At 38.8% G+C, this 15,018-nt stretch overlaps 1 protein-coding gene across 1 annotated transcript; it reads left to right on the forward strand.

The window, feature by feature from the left end:
- The first annotated feature begins 12,338 nt into the window (after positions 1–12,338).
- On the forward strand, positions 12,339–14,751 carry LOC102471393 (taste receptor type 2 member 42-like). Its single transcript, XM_006164819.2, has 2 exons — positions 12,339–13,194; positions 14,624–14,751. Exons 1-2 carry the CDS (start codon positions 12,339–12,341, stop codon positions 14,749–14,751), a joined length of 984 nt encoding a protein of 327 aa, XP_006164881.2.
- Positions 14,752–15,018: the final 267 nt, after the last annotated feature.

The following is a 15,018-nucleotide window of genomic DNA, read 5'->3' on the forward strand; positions in this document are numbered from 1 at the left end:
CGCGGTGCCCCCCCCGCCCCCCCCCCCCCCCGCCGCTGCTCCCAGTGCTGCGCTCTGGCCAGCGGCTGCTGGCGCTCCGCCCCTTCCTGTCTGCTTCTAGTGGTATTTACCATTTATAGCTTAACCAGTGGTAGGTCCAGAACAGGCTGTGTTATATAACGTGCGCCAACAGCCATGCAGATATTATTTGCACTTTAAAATGGAAAAGCTTAATGAGATTACATAATTTGCTGTAGCGTACCCAGTTAGTAAGAGCCAGAACTGCGTTAAAACTCTGGTTTGTCTGCTGTGAGATCTGGGATGTTAGCCAGGAATCTTACTGTCCTTTGAGTTCATAACAGTAATAAGGCAAGATAAACTCTTTACATAAGCCTATACGTGCGCGGTCTCTTGGTTTTCTAGAGTACAGAAGGTTTCCATAACGTTAAGTGTAAAGGATCACAAGTTTAGGCTATGGAGTTTCCTATGTTTTAGGATATTTAAATTGCAAATGACAAACCACACTATGTAAACAGGAAAAGGGTATATACATATACCTTTAAAAAAAAATTTCAGGGCAGGGGCCGGCAGGTGGCATGCAGGTTAAAGGCACTGGATTCTCACATGGCCAATGATGGTTCCAGTCCTGGACCTGGCAGCCTGCTTTCTCACTTTCCCATGCTCTCTCTCTGGTCAAATTAACAATAGCAATAACAAATAGAATCAAATCTTTAAAAAAATGTTTTAGGACTTACATACAAAATTGTATTTCTACCTATGTAAGCCAAAACAAATTCAGATTAAATATGGACACTTAAGTCATTTTTGCATAGAAATGTACCTTTGGCTAGGACTTAGCTTGAAACAATACAGCTATTTATTTCTAAACCTTTAATACCTTTCAAAGGTTGTATTTCCTGTAGCATGGATACTCTTTCTATTTATGGTGTGGACTTTTTTTTTTACCTTCACTAACCTCCCATTTTAACTGGAAAGTACTGAATTTTTTGAAAGACACAAACTCCACACTTCATTGATTGTTCAGATGTATTATTTGTGATCATAATCTTTAGGTTGCAGTCTAGTTCTGAAAAGCATTGTTCAAGTATGCCACACCTTATCCTGCAGTGCATATCTGTGGTAGCTATTTGAAGCACAATTACTATATCCTAAAGTACTTCTGTTTTTGTATATCCTGTTGATAATAATGAGTACGACAAATAACATGCCAGTGAAATTTGTAAAATTTAATGGTATGTGCCCAGCTTTCTTCTTTTGCTGCTTTGCTGTCTCAATAGGACCCTCACAAATAGAGAGCAATTAGGAGAACTGGTAACTTATGTAAACATTTTTTAAATGACTAATTTTAAAATAATTATTTATCATTACTATTTTAAAAATTTGACCAGAGAGAGATGGAGAGGGAAGGAAAGTGAGACAGCAAGCCACCAGGTCTACGACTTAAACTGTGGTCAGCCACATGGGAGTTCAATGCCTTAACCACTGTACCACCTGCTGAAAACTTCTAAAATACTGGTATAGACACTGAAAAGTGGTGTAAGATGAATGACAATCAAATCTGAAAACTAGGAAATACATAGTTTCAGGTCACAACTGCAGTTTCAGTTTGCTCTCAATATGGAAAGAATAATACAAAGCACTGTTCAGGGTCACAGATGTCATTAAGTCCTTGGAGCTTCTATTTCCATCTGTATAAAACTGTGGACTCTCTTTTACTCCTTTGTACCACCCCTCCATCCTCACCATCTCCAGCCTGCTTTATCTTGGGGTAACTCATAAAAATCCCATCTTTACCTGGAACCCACTGGGATAGTAGCAGCAATCCACTGGTAAACATGGCCAGATTTAGATCCTATGCCAGTGGGAAGGTAATAGGCAAAGAAGGCCAGTCATAAAGCTCAATATACAGGGCTGCAGTTGGTGTAATAGCTATGTCGTAGGACACCCATGTAGTCAACCACAGTTAGAGTCCAGGACCTGGTGGCTTAAATTCACATTGAACGCATGTGTGTGTGTGCCCAAGATCTTGACAGCACAATGGAGAAGGGAGTGTGGTGTAGCCATCCTCCCTTGGGAGTGATTTCTCGCTTTCTTTCTCACGAGTGCACGCACCTTATAGCAAAAACCTCTCAAAAACTCAAAAAAAAAAAAAAAAAAAATGTTTGGAAATAATGTACAATTTTGAAACAGTTTCAGGGCACTTGGGACAGCCATGGCTTCTTCATGTAAACCACTGCCAATTTTTAGAGTTCTTTTGAGAGATGACAACATGCTTGTGATAAAATTTTGTAATTAAACATAATGAGAGCAAGATATACCTCCAATAAGAGGTGTGATGACTCACTAAGCTAAGGTAGTCATAAGGAGAGATCAGTTTTTTAATTCATACTCTCCTCATCTCCCTCTTCCTCCCTTTTCCAGGCAATTTTAGCAGAGCTCTGCGCCATCAAACTTGCCTTTAGCCTTACAGTCGGCAACATCCTTCTCATACTCCTCCTTCAGTTTTGTGACCTTAGTGATGTAAGGCTGCTTCTTGCTGTCGCTGAAGTTGTTCTACACCTCACCTAGCTTCTTTGCCATGTCTCTAATAGAAATACCAGGGTTGGTGGATTTGATCTTGGGGCGAAATTCTGGACAGAACAGGAGGATTCTAGATGGTATTAGGTCCTTTTTCATCTTGTCTCCCTTAGCTGGTATAATCCTTCATTTCCTGATCACAGAGTACTTTATCTGCCTTGGCATTTCAGTGGATTGTGACTTCTCTTTCCCAAACATTGTCTTCCACCTCTTGGAGCACTTCTTAGAAAAGAGTATCAATTGACAGAGACCTCCGGGTTTTTCTTATGGTCTTCTCTGCAGATCTGCATAAAGATATAAATAGACATCTTCCTCTTAGTTTCTTGGCATCACATTTAGCCGTCCTGATGGTCTTGTTCTCTAGTCTGGGTAGCACAGGGCACGATGTACAGCTTAGTGCTCCCCAGCCTCTCACTAGCTGCCTCCATGACGGCCACCTCCAGATCCTACTCTTTTGTGAGTTTTTTGCTATAGGGCATGTGCACTTACTGGAGAGAGAGAGAGAGACATTGAGAAATCACCTCCAAGGGGGATGGCCATGCCATAGTCCTTTTCCATTCTCCTCTTGGGATTTTGGGCACGCAAACATTTTAGGGTTTACATGGGTTGCAATATGATTTTGTGTGTATGTTCATGGAAAAAAAAAGGTGTATGTACTTATCTCTAGGTCTGCATAGTACTGTATTACCAAGTTCTCAGTATCTTTTGTTTTGAATTTACCAATACAAGCACTCGCTTATATAAGAAATGCACTGTAATATAAATGTAAGAATGCACTGTAATGCAATGTACTGTAAATGTAAGAAATTTCCTGTTTTATATCTCTTTTTTTTTGAGAGGTTTTTGCTATAGGGCACGTATGCTCGCCAGACAGACAGAGAGAGACAGAGAGACAGAAAGTGAGAAATCACCCCCCAGGGGGGATGGCCATGCTGCAGTCCCTTCTCTTCCATTCTCCTCTCGGGATCTTGGGCACACATGCACACGCGCCCGGTGTGAGTTTTAAGCCACCGGGTCCAGGAAGCGAACCGCGGTCAACTATGTGGGAGTCCAGCGACATAGCCATTATGCTAACTGCTGATTCCCATCTGGTTGCTTTTGATAAACTTATACAATAGAGTAACCACCACAATCAAGTATAGAACAATTTCATCATCCGAAAACTTTTCTTGATCCTTTTTCAGTGCTTTTTAGCTCAGGCCTTGATCATCACTGATCTGTTTTCTATCACTACATTTTTCTCTTTCTAGAATACTATACAAATGACATCTTTTTTTTTTTTTGGAGAGGTTTTTGCTATAGGGCGCGTGCGCTCGCCAGACAGAGAGAGAGAGACATGGAGACAGAAAGCGAGAAATCACCCCCCGGGGCGGTAGTCACGCCGCAATCCCTTCTCCTCCATTCTCCTCTCGGGATCTTGGGCACGCATACACACGCGCCCAGCGTGAGTTTTAAGCCACCGGGTCCGGGATGTGAACCGCGGTCGACTACATGGGAGTCCAGCGACACAGCCATTACGCTGACAGCTGGTTCCCACAAATGACATCTTATGTTTTTGTCTGTTTTCTTCCACTTAGCAAAATACTTTTTAGATTCACCTATGTTGTTCTATATAAGTTTTTTTTCATTGTTGTGTAGTATTTACTTGTATAGATGTTTTCATTCTTTTTTTTTAATTTTTTATTTTTTTTGTGCCAGTAAAAATGTAATAAAATAGAATCTGTATAAAAATTATTTCTTGTGGGACCAGCAGATAGCATGTAGGTTAAGGTTATGGATTCCACATAGCCAACTGCATGGTTGGAGTCCCAGGCCCAGTGGCTTTTGGGGGGTCCTTGGTGTGTATGTGTGTGTGTGTGTGTGTGTGTGTGTGTGTGTGTGTACCCAAAATTTCAAGGAGACTAGAGGAGAGAGAATTATGGCATGGTTATCTCCCCTTTAGGGTGATGTCTCTCTTTCCTTCTCTGTCTTTTTCTGTCTCTCTACAGCTAGCACAGGTACCCTATAGCAGAAACAAAAATGAAACAATAAATACCAGAATTCCTTCTCTCTCCTGCAATGGATTTAATATGTATTGTATGGCATCATTGTAATTCTCACTAGGGCATTGCCATAGTCAATTATATATTCTTTTTTTTTTTTTTTTTTTGAGAGGTTTTTGCTATACAGTGCATGTACTCTCCAGAAAGAAAGAAAGAGAGACAGAAAGTGAAAAATCATCCACCAGGGGGTATGGCCATGCTGCAATCCCTTCTCCTCCATTTCTCTAAGGATCTTGGTCATGTACACACACGTGCCCGGCATGAGTTTAAGCCACTGGGTCTGGGATTTGAACCACGGTCGACTACATGGGAGTCCAGCAACATTGCCATTACACCAACTGCTGGTCCCTGCCAAATATATATTCTTATTTTCACATTTCCAGGAAGACTTTTCTTCTCTGTTCTCCCTCTTCCCTACTTCTCTTTTAGACATAGGAACACACTGATAACTGTCAAATTATTAAGACATATTACTCTTGATTATAAAAGCCAGAGAGGCTGCATGTGAAATTACTTGTCTCTGGATCTTTAATTAAAAACCTTTAAAAAAATTGACAAGTCTGTAAACTGTGCATGTGGAAGAGAATATATGTATATATTTTTATGCATGTATTTTTGAAAAATAGTTTGTGAATTCTCCTTTCTTTTAGGAGGTAGGAAACCACAAGGGAATGCTGCTTCTGTTTTAACAGGGAGAATAAACTGGATAGACTGCAATGCTGTAATTTATTTTGTGTTTGTTAGAGCTGAGGTTTTAAGGTAAACAGGTAAATTGAATTCTAAAAGGTGGTAAGCCTTTCTAAATAGTACATATGAACTATTTCATCTTTGGCGGAACTCAGGAAGAAGAGGCATCTGCTGTAAAGGTAGGTCTAAGAAGAAAATGACAGTTAAGCCAATTCTTACAAAGGTTGAATTTAGATTGCAATGACAGTTCAGAATCCTTGGGAGTGCCAGATGCAAGAATGATCTGGAATTGCTAGTTCTTTTTTTTTTTTCCTGGGCCTCTCCCAGACAGAAGCTTACTAGCAAGATAGGGGACAGGGCTGGAGACTCAAGAAAACCCCTTTTCTCTTACATTGCATGGTGAGTAGAACAGTGGCCCTCCCAAGATCTTTATGTCCTTGTCCCTGGAACTTATTATTATGTTACCTTACATGGCATAGTGATTTTACAGCTGTGATTAAGGGTATGCATCTTGAGATGGGAGATTATCCTGGATTCTTTTAAGTGGATCCTGTCTAATCACACAAACCCTTAAAATAGAAGACTCTTTCTTAGCTAAAGTCAGAGAGAGATGTCATGATGGTAGAAAGGTCAAAGAGGTGTAAAATTTCTAACTAAATAATGGAGGAAGGGAACCAAAAGCCAGTGTCTGCAGGTGGTTCTTGAAAGCTTGGAATGACAAAGAAATGGATCTAGAGCATCAAGAAAATGCAGCTTTGCTGACACCTTGATTTTAGTGTACTGAGACATATATCAGATGATCTGTAGATCATTAATTTGTGGTCTATAATCCACTGAATTTGTGATAATTTGTTAAAACAACAATAGAAGTCTAAAACACGTGGAACGAGATCTGCTTACGTTTAAAGGCAGAATAAAAGACCCCAATTACCCATCTGCATCCTGGGCCCTGCATATGGTGGTCTTCTCCAAGGCAAGAAAACTCATGTCCTAGATCTTTCCTTATTATGCAAAATCTGCCTGCTGCTGAGTGAGGGGTAGGGAATCTAACTTGAACCCTACTTACATTAGATAAAAGCTGACTAGCACTAGGGGATAGGTCGGAGAACTGCCTGCACATCTGAATCTGACACATGTAGGTCTCCTGTCATGGGAGAAAGACAGAAAACTCATTTTGGGTCCCATATACATGCTAGACAGAAGCCATCTGACACTGAGGGAGGGCACCAAACCTGCCCACCTTACATCTCTGCATGGATGCCAGGAGAAAGAAATTTGATGTTGGAAAGAGATAATTAACCTGAAGAAATAATTAACTGATTTAAGACATTGGCTGACATGGAAAGTCAGGGAGGCTGTCTTCCTTGGATTCCCATACTTATAGAAAACACCATCACTTGGCACTGGAGGAGAGGGAAACCCACTTTCAACCAGAACCCTGCACTGATTCTAGGCAAAGGTGTTTTTTTTCTTTTTCTTTCCCCCCGTTATTGTGAGAATAATAGGAGCAGTAAGAAAATTCCACATCTTAGGAAAAAGTACCTATTCTACCATAGGGACAGTTGCTGGACAAGGAGAACAAGGAAACTACATTGCCTTACCATGAATTTTGCTTTGAGTGACAAGCAATATCAGTTTATCAGTGGGATAAATTTAAGAGTGTGGGAAGATATTCTCTGGTACCTGTGTGCACTACTGAAGCTAAGCGTGGGTACTGAGAACTACTTTGGCACTCCAGTCCTTTCACTAAACCTGGTGGCATTACACTTTCGGAGCAATTTGAATCTAAATGTAGATAAACTACAGATTGGGTTGGCTAAACTTCACACACTAATGACCGGACAGAATGAAGCATGCCTATGGGTGGTAATATTTACCATAGTATAAAGTTTACATATGTATGCACACGTACAAAACAGCAATCATGGTGATAACAATGACCTTGAGGTTGGAAAATCAGAGATGAAAAATCTTTATAATAAACTTCTAGTGAGAAAAGTAAATAACATGCCCAGATATATGGGAAATTTTAGTAAAATGATGGGAACTATATAAACAAATGAAAATGCTAGGAACGAAAAACTGAGTGTTGAGGTAAAAGATTTCGTTGGCAGTTTATCAAGACTGAGCAGAATAGAGACAATCCCATGAAATTGAAGGCAAATTGATTGAAATCACCCACATGGAAGCATAAACAAAAATGAATGAGAAAAAGGGAGAGATGGAAAAAGAAAATGGCAGAGACTGACAATATTGTTGCTGAGGTTATGGGGCAAATGGAATCCTTATAAATTATTGGTGGAGATACAGAGTGGTACAGACTTTTTGAATACAAACTTGTTAATTTTTTGTGAATAAAGTTAGACCTGGCAGACTCCCAAGAGAATCTATACAATTAAATACTACTCAGCAATGAAAAAAAAAAAAAAAAGCTTTTACACAGAACGACATAGATGAATCTAAAAAGTATTTTGCTAAGTGGAAGAATACAGACAAAAACATAAGATGCCATTTGTATAGTATTCTAGAAAGAGAAAAATGTAGTGATAGAAAACAGCTCAGTGATGATCAAGGCATGAGCTTGAATACCCTGGAAAGGGGTCAAAAAAAGTTTTCAGATGCTGAAGGTATTCTATACTTGATTGTGGTGGATAATCTATTGTATAAATTTATCAAAAGCAACCAGACTATACATTTGAAATGAAATATTTTAAAATAACTTATATAAATTATGTTTCAATAAAGCGATTTACAAAAGAAGTGTGCTATTTTTTCTTTTAAAGAAACTCCTCAGACTAGATTAGATATAAAACAGGATATTTTAGGTATTCTGAATTGGAAAAAGTTAAATCTGGAAAGTAGAAGCTACATAAGGCTGTAGGGGAAGGGAGACTTCATCTGAAAGTCTGCTTTTACAAATCCAGAATTGTAGGGAGATTTTATATATATAAATTTATCTTCTACTGGTTTTGTTTGAGATCTGTAATGTAGTAACTTGAATCGAGGATGCAAGTGACTGTTGCAAATTTATTTAATATATAATGAGAATTGGCTTCAAGTGATTATGAAAGCTGAAAAGTCCCAGAGTCCTGAGAACCACGGAGCCCAGTAGTGTTAAATCTGGAAGTCTGGAGGCCAAATAATTAAGAACTCTGATGTTCAAGAACTACACGAGGTGGATATTTTGGCTGAGAAAGAGAATGAATTTGCCATTTTTCTGCCTTTTTGTTTAATCTAGACTCTCAGAAGATAGGTTACTACCCACCCCACTGGTAAGGTCAGATATTACTCAGTTTACTTATCCCAATGCTCATCTTTTCTACAAACACCCTTGCAGATACACTCAGAAGTAGGTTTTTTATTTTATTTATTTTATTATTTTTTTTATTTATAAGTGATTTTTTTGCTATAGGCCATGTGCTGTCGCTGGAGAGACAGAGACAGAAAGCTAGAAGTCCCGCCCAGCCCCTGGGGGTGATGGCCATGCTACAATCCCTTCTCTCGAGATTTTGGACTCGTGTGCACAAGTGCATGGCTTGAGTTTTAAGCCGTTCAGGTCTGGGGCTTGCACTGTGGTCAACTATGTAGGAGTTCAGTGATATAACCATTAAGTCATCTGTTGGTCCCCAGAAGTAATGTGTTAATGGTTGTCTGGGTATCTCCTAACCCAGTCAAGTTGACATAAAATTAACCATTACAGCTACTGATACCAGGGGTCAAAGTTGGTGATTCCTAAGAGAATGCCTCTGTGCAAGCCTTGTGCTTGTCATGGAAGGCTATGTGTCTGTCTAGACTACTGCCCAAGAAATAATGAGTTTATCTTCAAGTATCCTTGTTTTGGAGGAATTTAATTGGCCAGGAATTCTGGAAAATATTATTTCCAGCTTCTGTTTCTCTGTGGTAAAGGTGAAAATTTAGGAACTTGAGGGACCCACAGTTAGTGTAATGGCTATGTTCACTGGATTCCCATGTAGTCAACCACGGATTGAGTCCCAGACCTGGTGGCTTAAACTCACGCCGAGTGCGTGTGCTTACGTGCCCAAGATCCTGAGAGGAGAATGGAGGAGAAGGGATTGTGACATGGCCATCCCCCTTGGGGGGTGATTTTGTGACATGGCCCTCCCCCTTGGGGTGTGATTTCTCTCTCACTCTCTCTCTCTCTGTCTCTCTCTGTCTTTCCAGCGAACACATGCGCCCTATAGCAAAAATCTCTCTCAAAAAAAAAATTAGGAACTTGGGGATAGCACAGAAAATTTTAAATAGTATCTCCCACATAACATGTATGTGTCTACTTAACTTTGAATCTCCTGCAGACCTTGTAATGATACTTTGATACACTTTAATATGTGCCTTTTCTGCATACATTACCAGAATAGATATTTAAAAATAAATGAGTTTACGCTATTTCCAATTTATGTTTATTTTTCTCATGTTGAAAATCTTGACCCCTAACAACATATTAACATAATTATTATGTGCATCTATATGTATAACAGTTTCAAAATAATATTTAGACCATTCTAAACAACATGGCCATTAGAACAATTCGACTTTTTTTTTTTTTTAAGAGATTTTTGCTGTAAGGTGTGTGCACTCACCAGAGAGAGAGAGAGACAGAAAGTGAGAAATCAGCCCTTTGCAACTTAAGGATTTTTTTCAGGCTCCTTTATTATTTTTTAAAATATTTTAAAATTTAACTTTATTATTATTATTATTTTTCCAGTTTGATTAGAGAGAGAGAGAGAGGGAAAGTGAGAAAGCAAGCCACCAGGTTTGGGACTTGAACCACTGTTGGCCATGCAAGAGTCCAGTGCCCTCAACCACCACACCACTTGCTGGCCCCCCTATTACTAGTTGATATCCAAAAGCTGTAAGATTTTTTTTTTTTTTTGGAGAGATTTTCACTGTAGGGCGCGTGCGCTCGCCAGACAGACAGAGAAAGACATAGAGACAGAAAGCGAGAAATCACCCCCCAGGGGGGATGGTCACGCCGCAATCCTTTCTCCTCCATTCTCCTCTCGGGATCTTGGGCACGCACGCACACGCGCCCGGCGTGAGTTTTAAGCCACCGGGTCCGGGACAGGAACCGCGGTCGACTACGTGGGAGTCCAGCGACATAGCCATTACGCTAACTGCTGGTTTCCCAAAAGCTGTAAGATTTTTACAACCTTATGAAACTTCGAAGTTTTGAATTCACTTTGTCTTATAATTTCTACTTGCAAGTCAGTTAATTTTTTTTTTTTCTTATCTGTTCTAGTAATAGCTTGCTCAATATTTTTGAGTACATTCCTGAAACACTATTTTGGCCTTAACCAACTTCAGTCCTTAGGGGCAGGGAAATGACTTGGCTCTAAGTTACTGTGTGTAATGTTTTAAAAGAGTTTACCTATGAATCATTTGGGCCTGAATATTTCCAGTCTTCGAAATTTGTTTCTTCACCATCCAAATGCTGCTAAACAAATCTGCCCAATTTCAATTCCAATTTCCGCATTAACCTGGGTAGGCCAGTATCTGTCACAAAAAGTAAAATGTCCTCCAAAAAGCAAAATGACTCAAACATAATGTAATTTAATTTTCTTCTTTTAAGGTACTGAGGTGTTTGAGTTAACCTTTTCCATGCGGTTATACTGGGAATCAGGATGATCAAAAGTGGCTCACTGCATGGCCTGGTGGTTAAGACAGTTGAGTCCACATCTCTGACCCCTTGGTTTAAGTCCTGGCCCAGAAGCTTGATAAACACACCAGGCACATGGGCATGCATGCTCAGAAATCCCAGGAACATGGAATAATGGAGGAGAAGGAATTTCAGCATGGTCATGCTTTATTGGGGGATGCTTTATTCCTTTTTCTCTTTCTCTCTGGTGTGTGAACATGTTCCATAGAAAATTGAAAAGGAAAGGAAAAGCTGAACATCTTTAACCTGTGGCTTCCAAGATTGTCTTGGAGTAATCTCCATTCCAGATAGCCTATGGTGGAATATGCATGACAAATTTTTATGGAACAGGCCCTGAAAATGGTGTACATCATTTTCACTCACATTACATTATTCAAATTTCACTGCCACAAATATCTGTAGGGGAGACTTGGAAATGCAGTCTATGTGTCTGGGCAAAAAGAGTAGAGCATGGAATTTGGAACATGGAAGTTAGAGAGTACATTTAGGTTTAAATGACCAATAATTGTAGAATTTAATACATTCCTATATTTACAAAGCAGGATGTAGCTTATTTATGTCACTTTGGTAATTTGTACATACAGTTACATCAGTTTTGAATACTAGTTCTTTATCTAGCTGTTCAAACATTTTAAATAATTCCAATTCAAAATAAGTCTTAGTTTCATAAAACCATAATTTACCTCTCCCATAGCATTTGAATCTTCTCTTCTATATTTCTATCATATTTGATTACTTCTGTGTAGTTCCTATAACACTGCATACTATTTAAAGTTATTTGCTCTAGGACTTGGGTGTGTTTCTTGAACTAGAATCAATTTTATTAAATTATTTCTATAAAATATATTGCATCAAAATATTTGATATACAGAAGGATTTTGCTGAAAGATAAATAATGACTGAGTTACATAAATATTTTTCTAGCAATTGCTATTCAAAATCTAAGATATTTGCATAGAAATGCTGTGACTCTGAGGAAAGGAATACACAAATTAGTGGAAAATGATCTCTCCTACTTGCATATTTATATACCTGACTTCATCCTTTCAGTTGCTATTACAAATGGAAAATTGCAGCAGGGACCAAAAATAAATGGATATTGTTAGTGTTTATTCTAGAAACTAGTAAGAAAAGTATTCATGAATCTTTGCATCTTTTAACAGAACTATTTGGTATAGTGCTTAAATTACAGTAGAACAAACTATTCTTTCACAAAGATCTCTGAGAGTATATTGCAATAGCAGAATTTGGGCAGTATTTTCTGGAATTACAATGAAACATACAGAGAAAACATTAGAAATGGATATCAATCTACAACTGTTTGACTATAAAATTGTTGGTGATGTACAACATTAGAAATGTCCATTGGAATGAAGATTTCATTTCTGGCACTGGCAACAGGAGAACTCCTAGCAGGGATGCTGGGAAATGGGCTCATTGGACTGGTAAACTGCATGGAGTGGGTCAGGAGTCGGAAGGTCTCATCGGCTGATTTCATCCTCACCAGCCTGTCTATGGCCAGAATCATTCAGCTGTGGGTAATATTGTTTGATTCATTTATAATGGGGCTATTCCCTCACCTGTATGCCACTGGCAAATTAGCAAAACTGGTTACTATTCTTTGGGCGTTAATGAATCACTTAACTACGTGGTTTGCCACCTGTCTTAGTGTTTTCTACTTGTTTAAGATAGCCAATTTCTCCCACTTCTTTTTCACTTGGCTGAAGTGGAGAATGAACAGAGTGGTTCTTGTGCTTTTCCTGGGGTCTCTGCTGTTACTGCCTGTTAGCCTTTCAGTGCAGGATCCTGTTTGTGAGTTGTGGATGAATGCCTACAGAGTGGATGAGAGAAACATGACTCTGCATTTAGATGGGATTACAATGTCCTATTTTAAAAACCATATTCTTCTCAGCATGACCTACATTATCCCTTTTCTTCTCTCCCTGACTTCTTTGCTCCTATTACTTTTGTCCTTGGTAAGACACACCAAGAATTTGCAGCTCAATGGCTCGAAGGACTCCAGCACAGAGGCCCATAAGAGGGCTATGAAAATGGTGACAACCTTTCTCTTCCTCTTTGTCATTTACTTTGCTTCCACCCTCATAGGAAGTTGGATGCTCTTTAAAGTACAGAGGTATCAGGCTATGATGTTTGTCATGGTGATTTCAACAGTTTTTCCCTCAGGTCACGCATTTATTATAATTTTGGGAAACAGTAAGTTAAGACAAACTTTCTTGAGACTACTTTGTCATTTTAAATTTTCTCCAACAAAAACACCACCTTTAACATCATAGACAAAATTTAAAACAGTTTTTTGTTTCTATGGGGACAATACATTAATAGAAGACATAATAGATTGATTTTATATTTCAATATTTCTTTCTTCGGGTCCTTTTAGGTATTGTTAAGTAGTCCTGTAATTTCCTGTGTAATATGCTGTTACTTAGTCATAATTTCTCAAAGTCATCTGACATAATGTTTGATTAAAAAGTATTTCTGGGCCAGTTGCATGGGATTGCTGCATGACCATTAACCAATAAGGTTAGAGGCACGGTGGTTAAGACAGCTGGATTCCACATGGCTGACTGGTTCTCATCCTGGATCAGTGGATTTAAAAACATGCTAGGTGCATGGGTGTGTGTGCCCAGAATTCTAAAAGGAGGGAAAGATGGAGGAGAAGGGATCGCAACATGACCATCTTCCATGGGGATATACTTTCAAAGAAAAAAAAGAAAAGAAATTCTGCCATTTCTACTCTTTCTGATAAGAATACTTGAGATTTGAAGAAAAAAATTATAAAAATTTACAATGGATATGAGTAAATATATATATAGCATGATATAATATAAATAAATACATATAAAATAATAGTCATAGAAAAGAATTAAATGTTATTTCGACAAAAGATATATTTCTTTATGTTTTAGAGAGAGATTTTTGCTATAGGGTATGTGTGCTCAATAGGGAGACAGAGATAAAGAGTGAGAAAGCAAGAAATCACCTCCCAGGGAGGATGGCCATGGTGCAATCCCTTTCCTCTCAGGATATTGAGCATGCATGCACTAGCACCCAGTATGTTTCAAGCTGCTGGGTCTGGGATTTGAACTGAGGATGACTAAGTGGGAGTGTAGCTCCTTCTTTTTTTTTTTGGAGAGGTTTTTGGTATAGGGCGTGTGCACTTGCCAGAAAGAGAAACAGAGAGACAGAGAGACAGTGAGAAATTATCCCCTGGGGTGGATGACCACACCACAATCTCATCTCCTCCATTTTCCTCTCTGGATCTTGGGCATGCAAGCACATGCGCCCAGTGTGAGTTTAAGTCACTGGGTCTGGGACTCGAACCACAGTCGACTACATGGGAGTCCAGTGACATAGCCATTACGCCAACTGCTGGTCCTGGGAGTACAACCCCTTAACCACTATGCCACCTGCTGGCCCCAAAGATACATTCCCAATAGAATAGGAAAAAGAATGATAAAATGTTAGGCATAATTAAGTGCAATTATATTTTAATTAAGTGCAATTAATATTCGATTAACTAGATATTATTAATTTGAAAAATCAGTAGGAATTTTATTCTATTGGTTCCAGGATTATAATGGGTACAACTTCTTGATTAGCAATTTGGCATTTTCTGATTAAGGTGAAGATGCCTGTTCTAAGACGTTAAGTATTTGCAGTGCTATTTTCAAATCCTGGAGAACCTTTGATAAATGTTTATCAGAAAATATTTACAAGAACCTGCACATCATTATTGTTCTTAGGTGCTGAAACTTAAAAACCACCCAAATATCTATCAGCAATAAATATACACATTAGGACACATTAGGGGCTGGCAGGTGTGGTGGTTATGGTGGCTGGATTCCCACGTGACTGACCACAGTTCAAGTCCTGAACCTGGAAGCTTGTTTCCTCACTTTCCTTCTTTCTCTGTTTCTCTCTGGTCAACTTAAAAAAAAAAAAAAAAAAGATCGTGACAATGAATAAAATTAAATAAAATAATTCTTAAAAGAAGAGACATAACATACTTAAATCATA

Source organism: Tupaia chinensis, unplaced genomic scaffold, assembly GCF_000334495.1.
Source record: "Tupaia chinensis unplaced genomic scaffold, TupChi_1.0 Scaffold143728_1, whole genome shotgun sequence".
NCBI classification, from domain to species: Eukaryota; Metazoa; Chordata; class Mammalia; order Scandentia; family Tupaiidae; genus Tupaia; species Tupaia belangeri.

Bases quoted from the DNA above. Each gene is read 5' to 3' on its own strand.
- LOC102471393 (XM_006164819.2), top strand. From the start codon at position 12,339: ATGTCCATTGGAATGAAGATTTCATTTCTGGCACTGGCAACAGGAGAA. The intron at 13,195-14,623 runs GTAAGTTAAGAC...TTTCTGATTAAG, and splicing joins TATTATAATTTTGGGAAACA to GTGAAGATGCCTGTTCTAAG.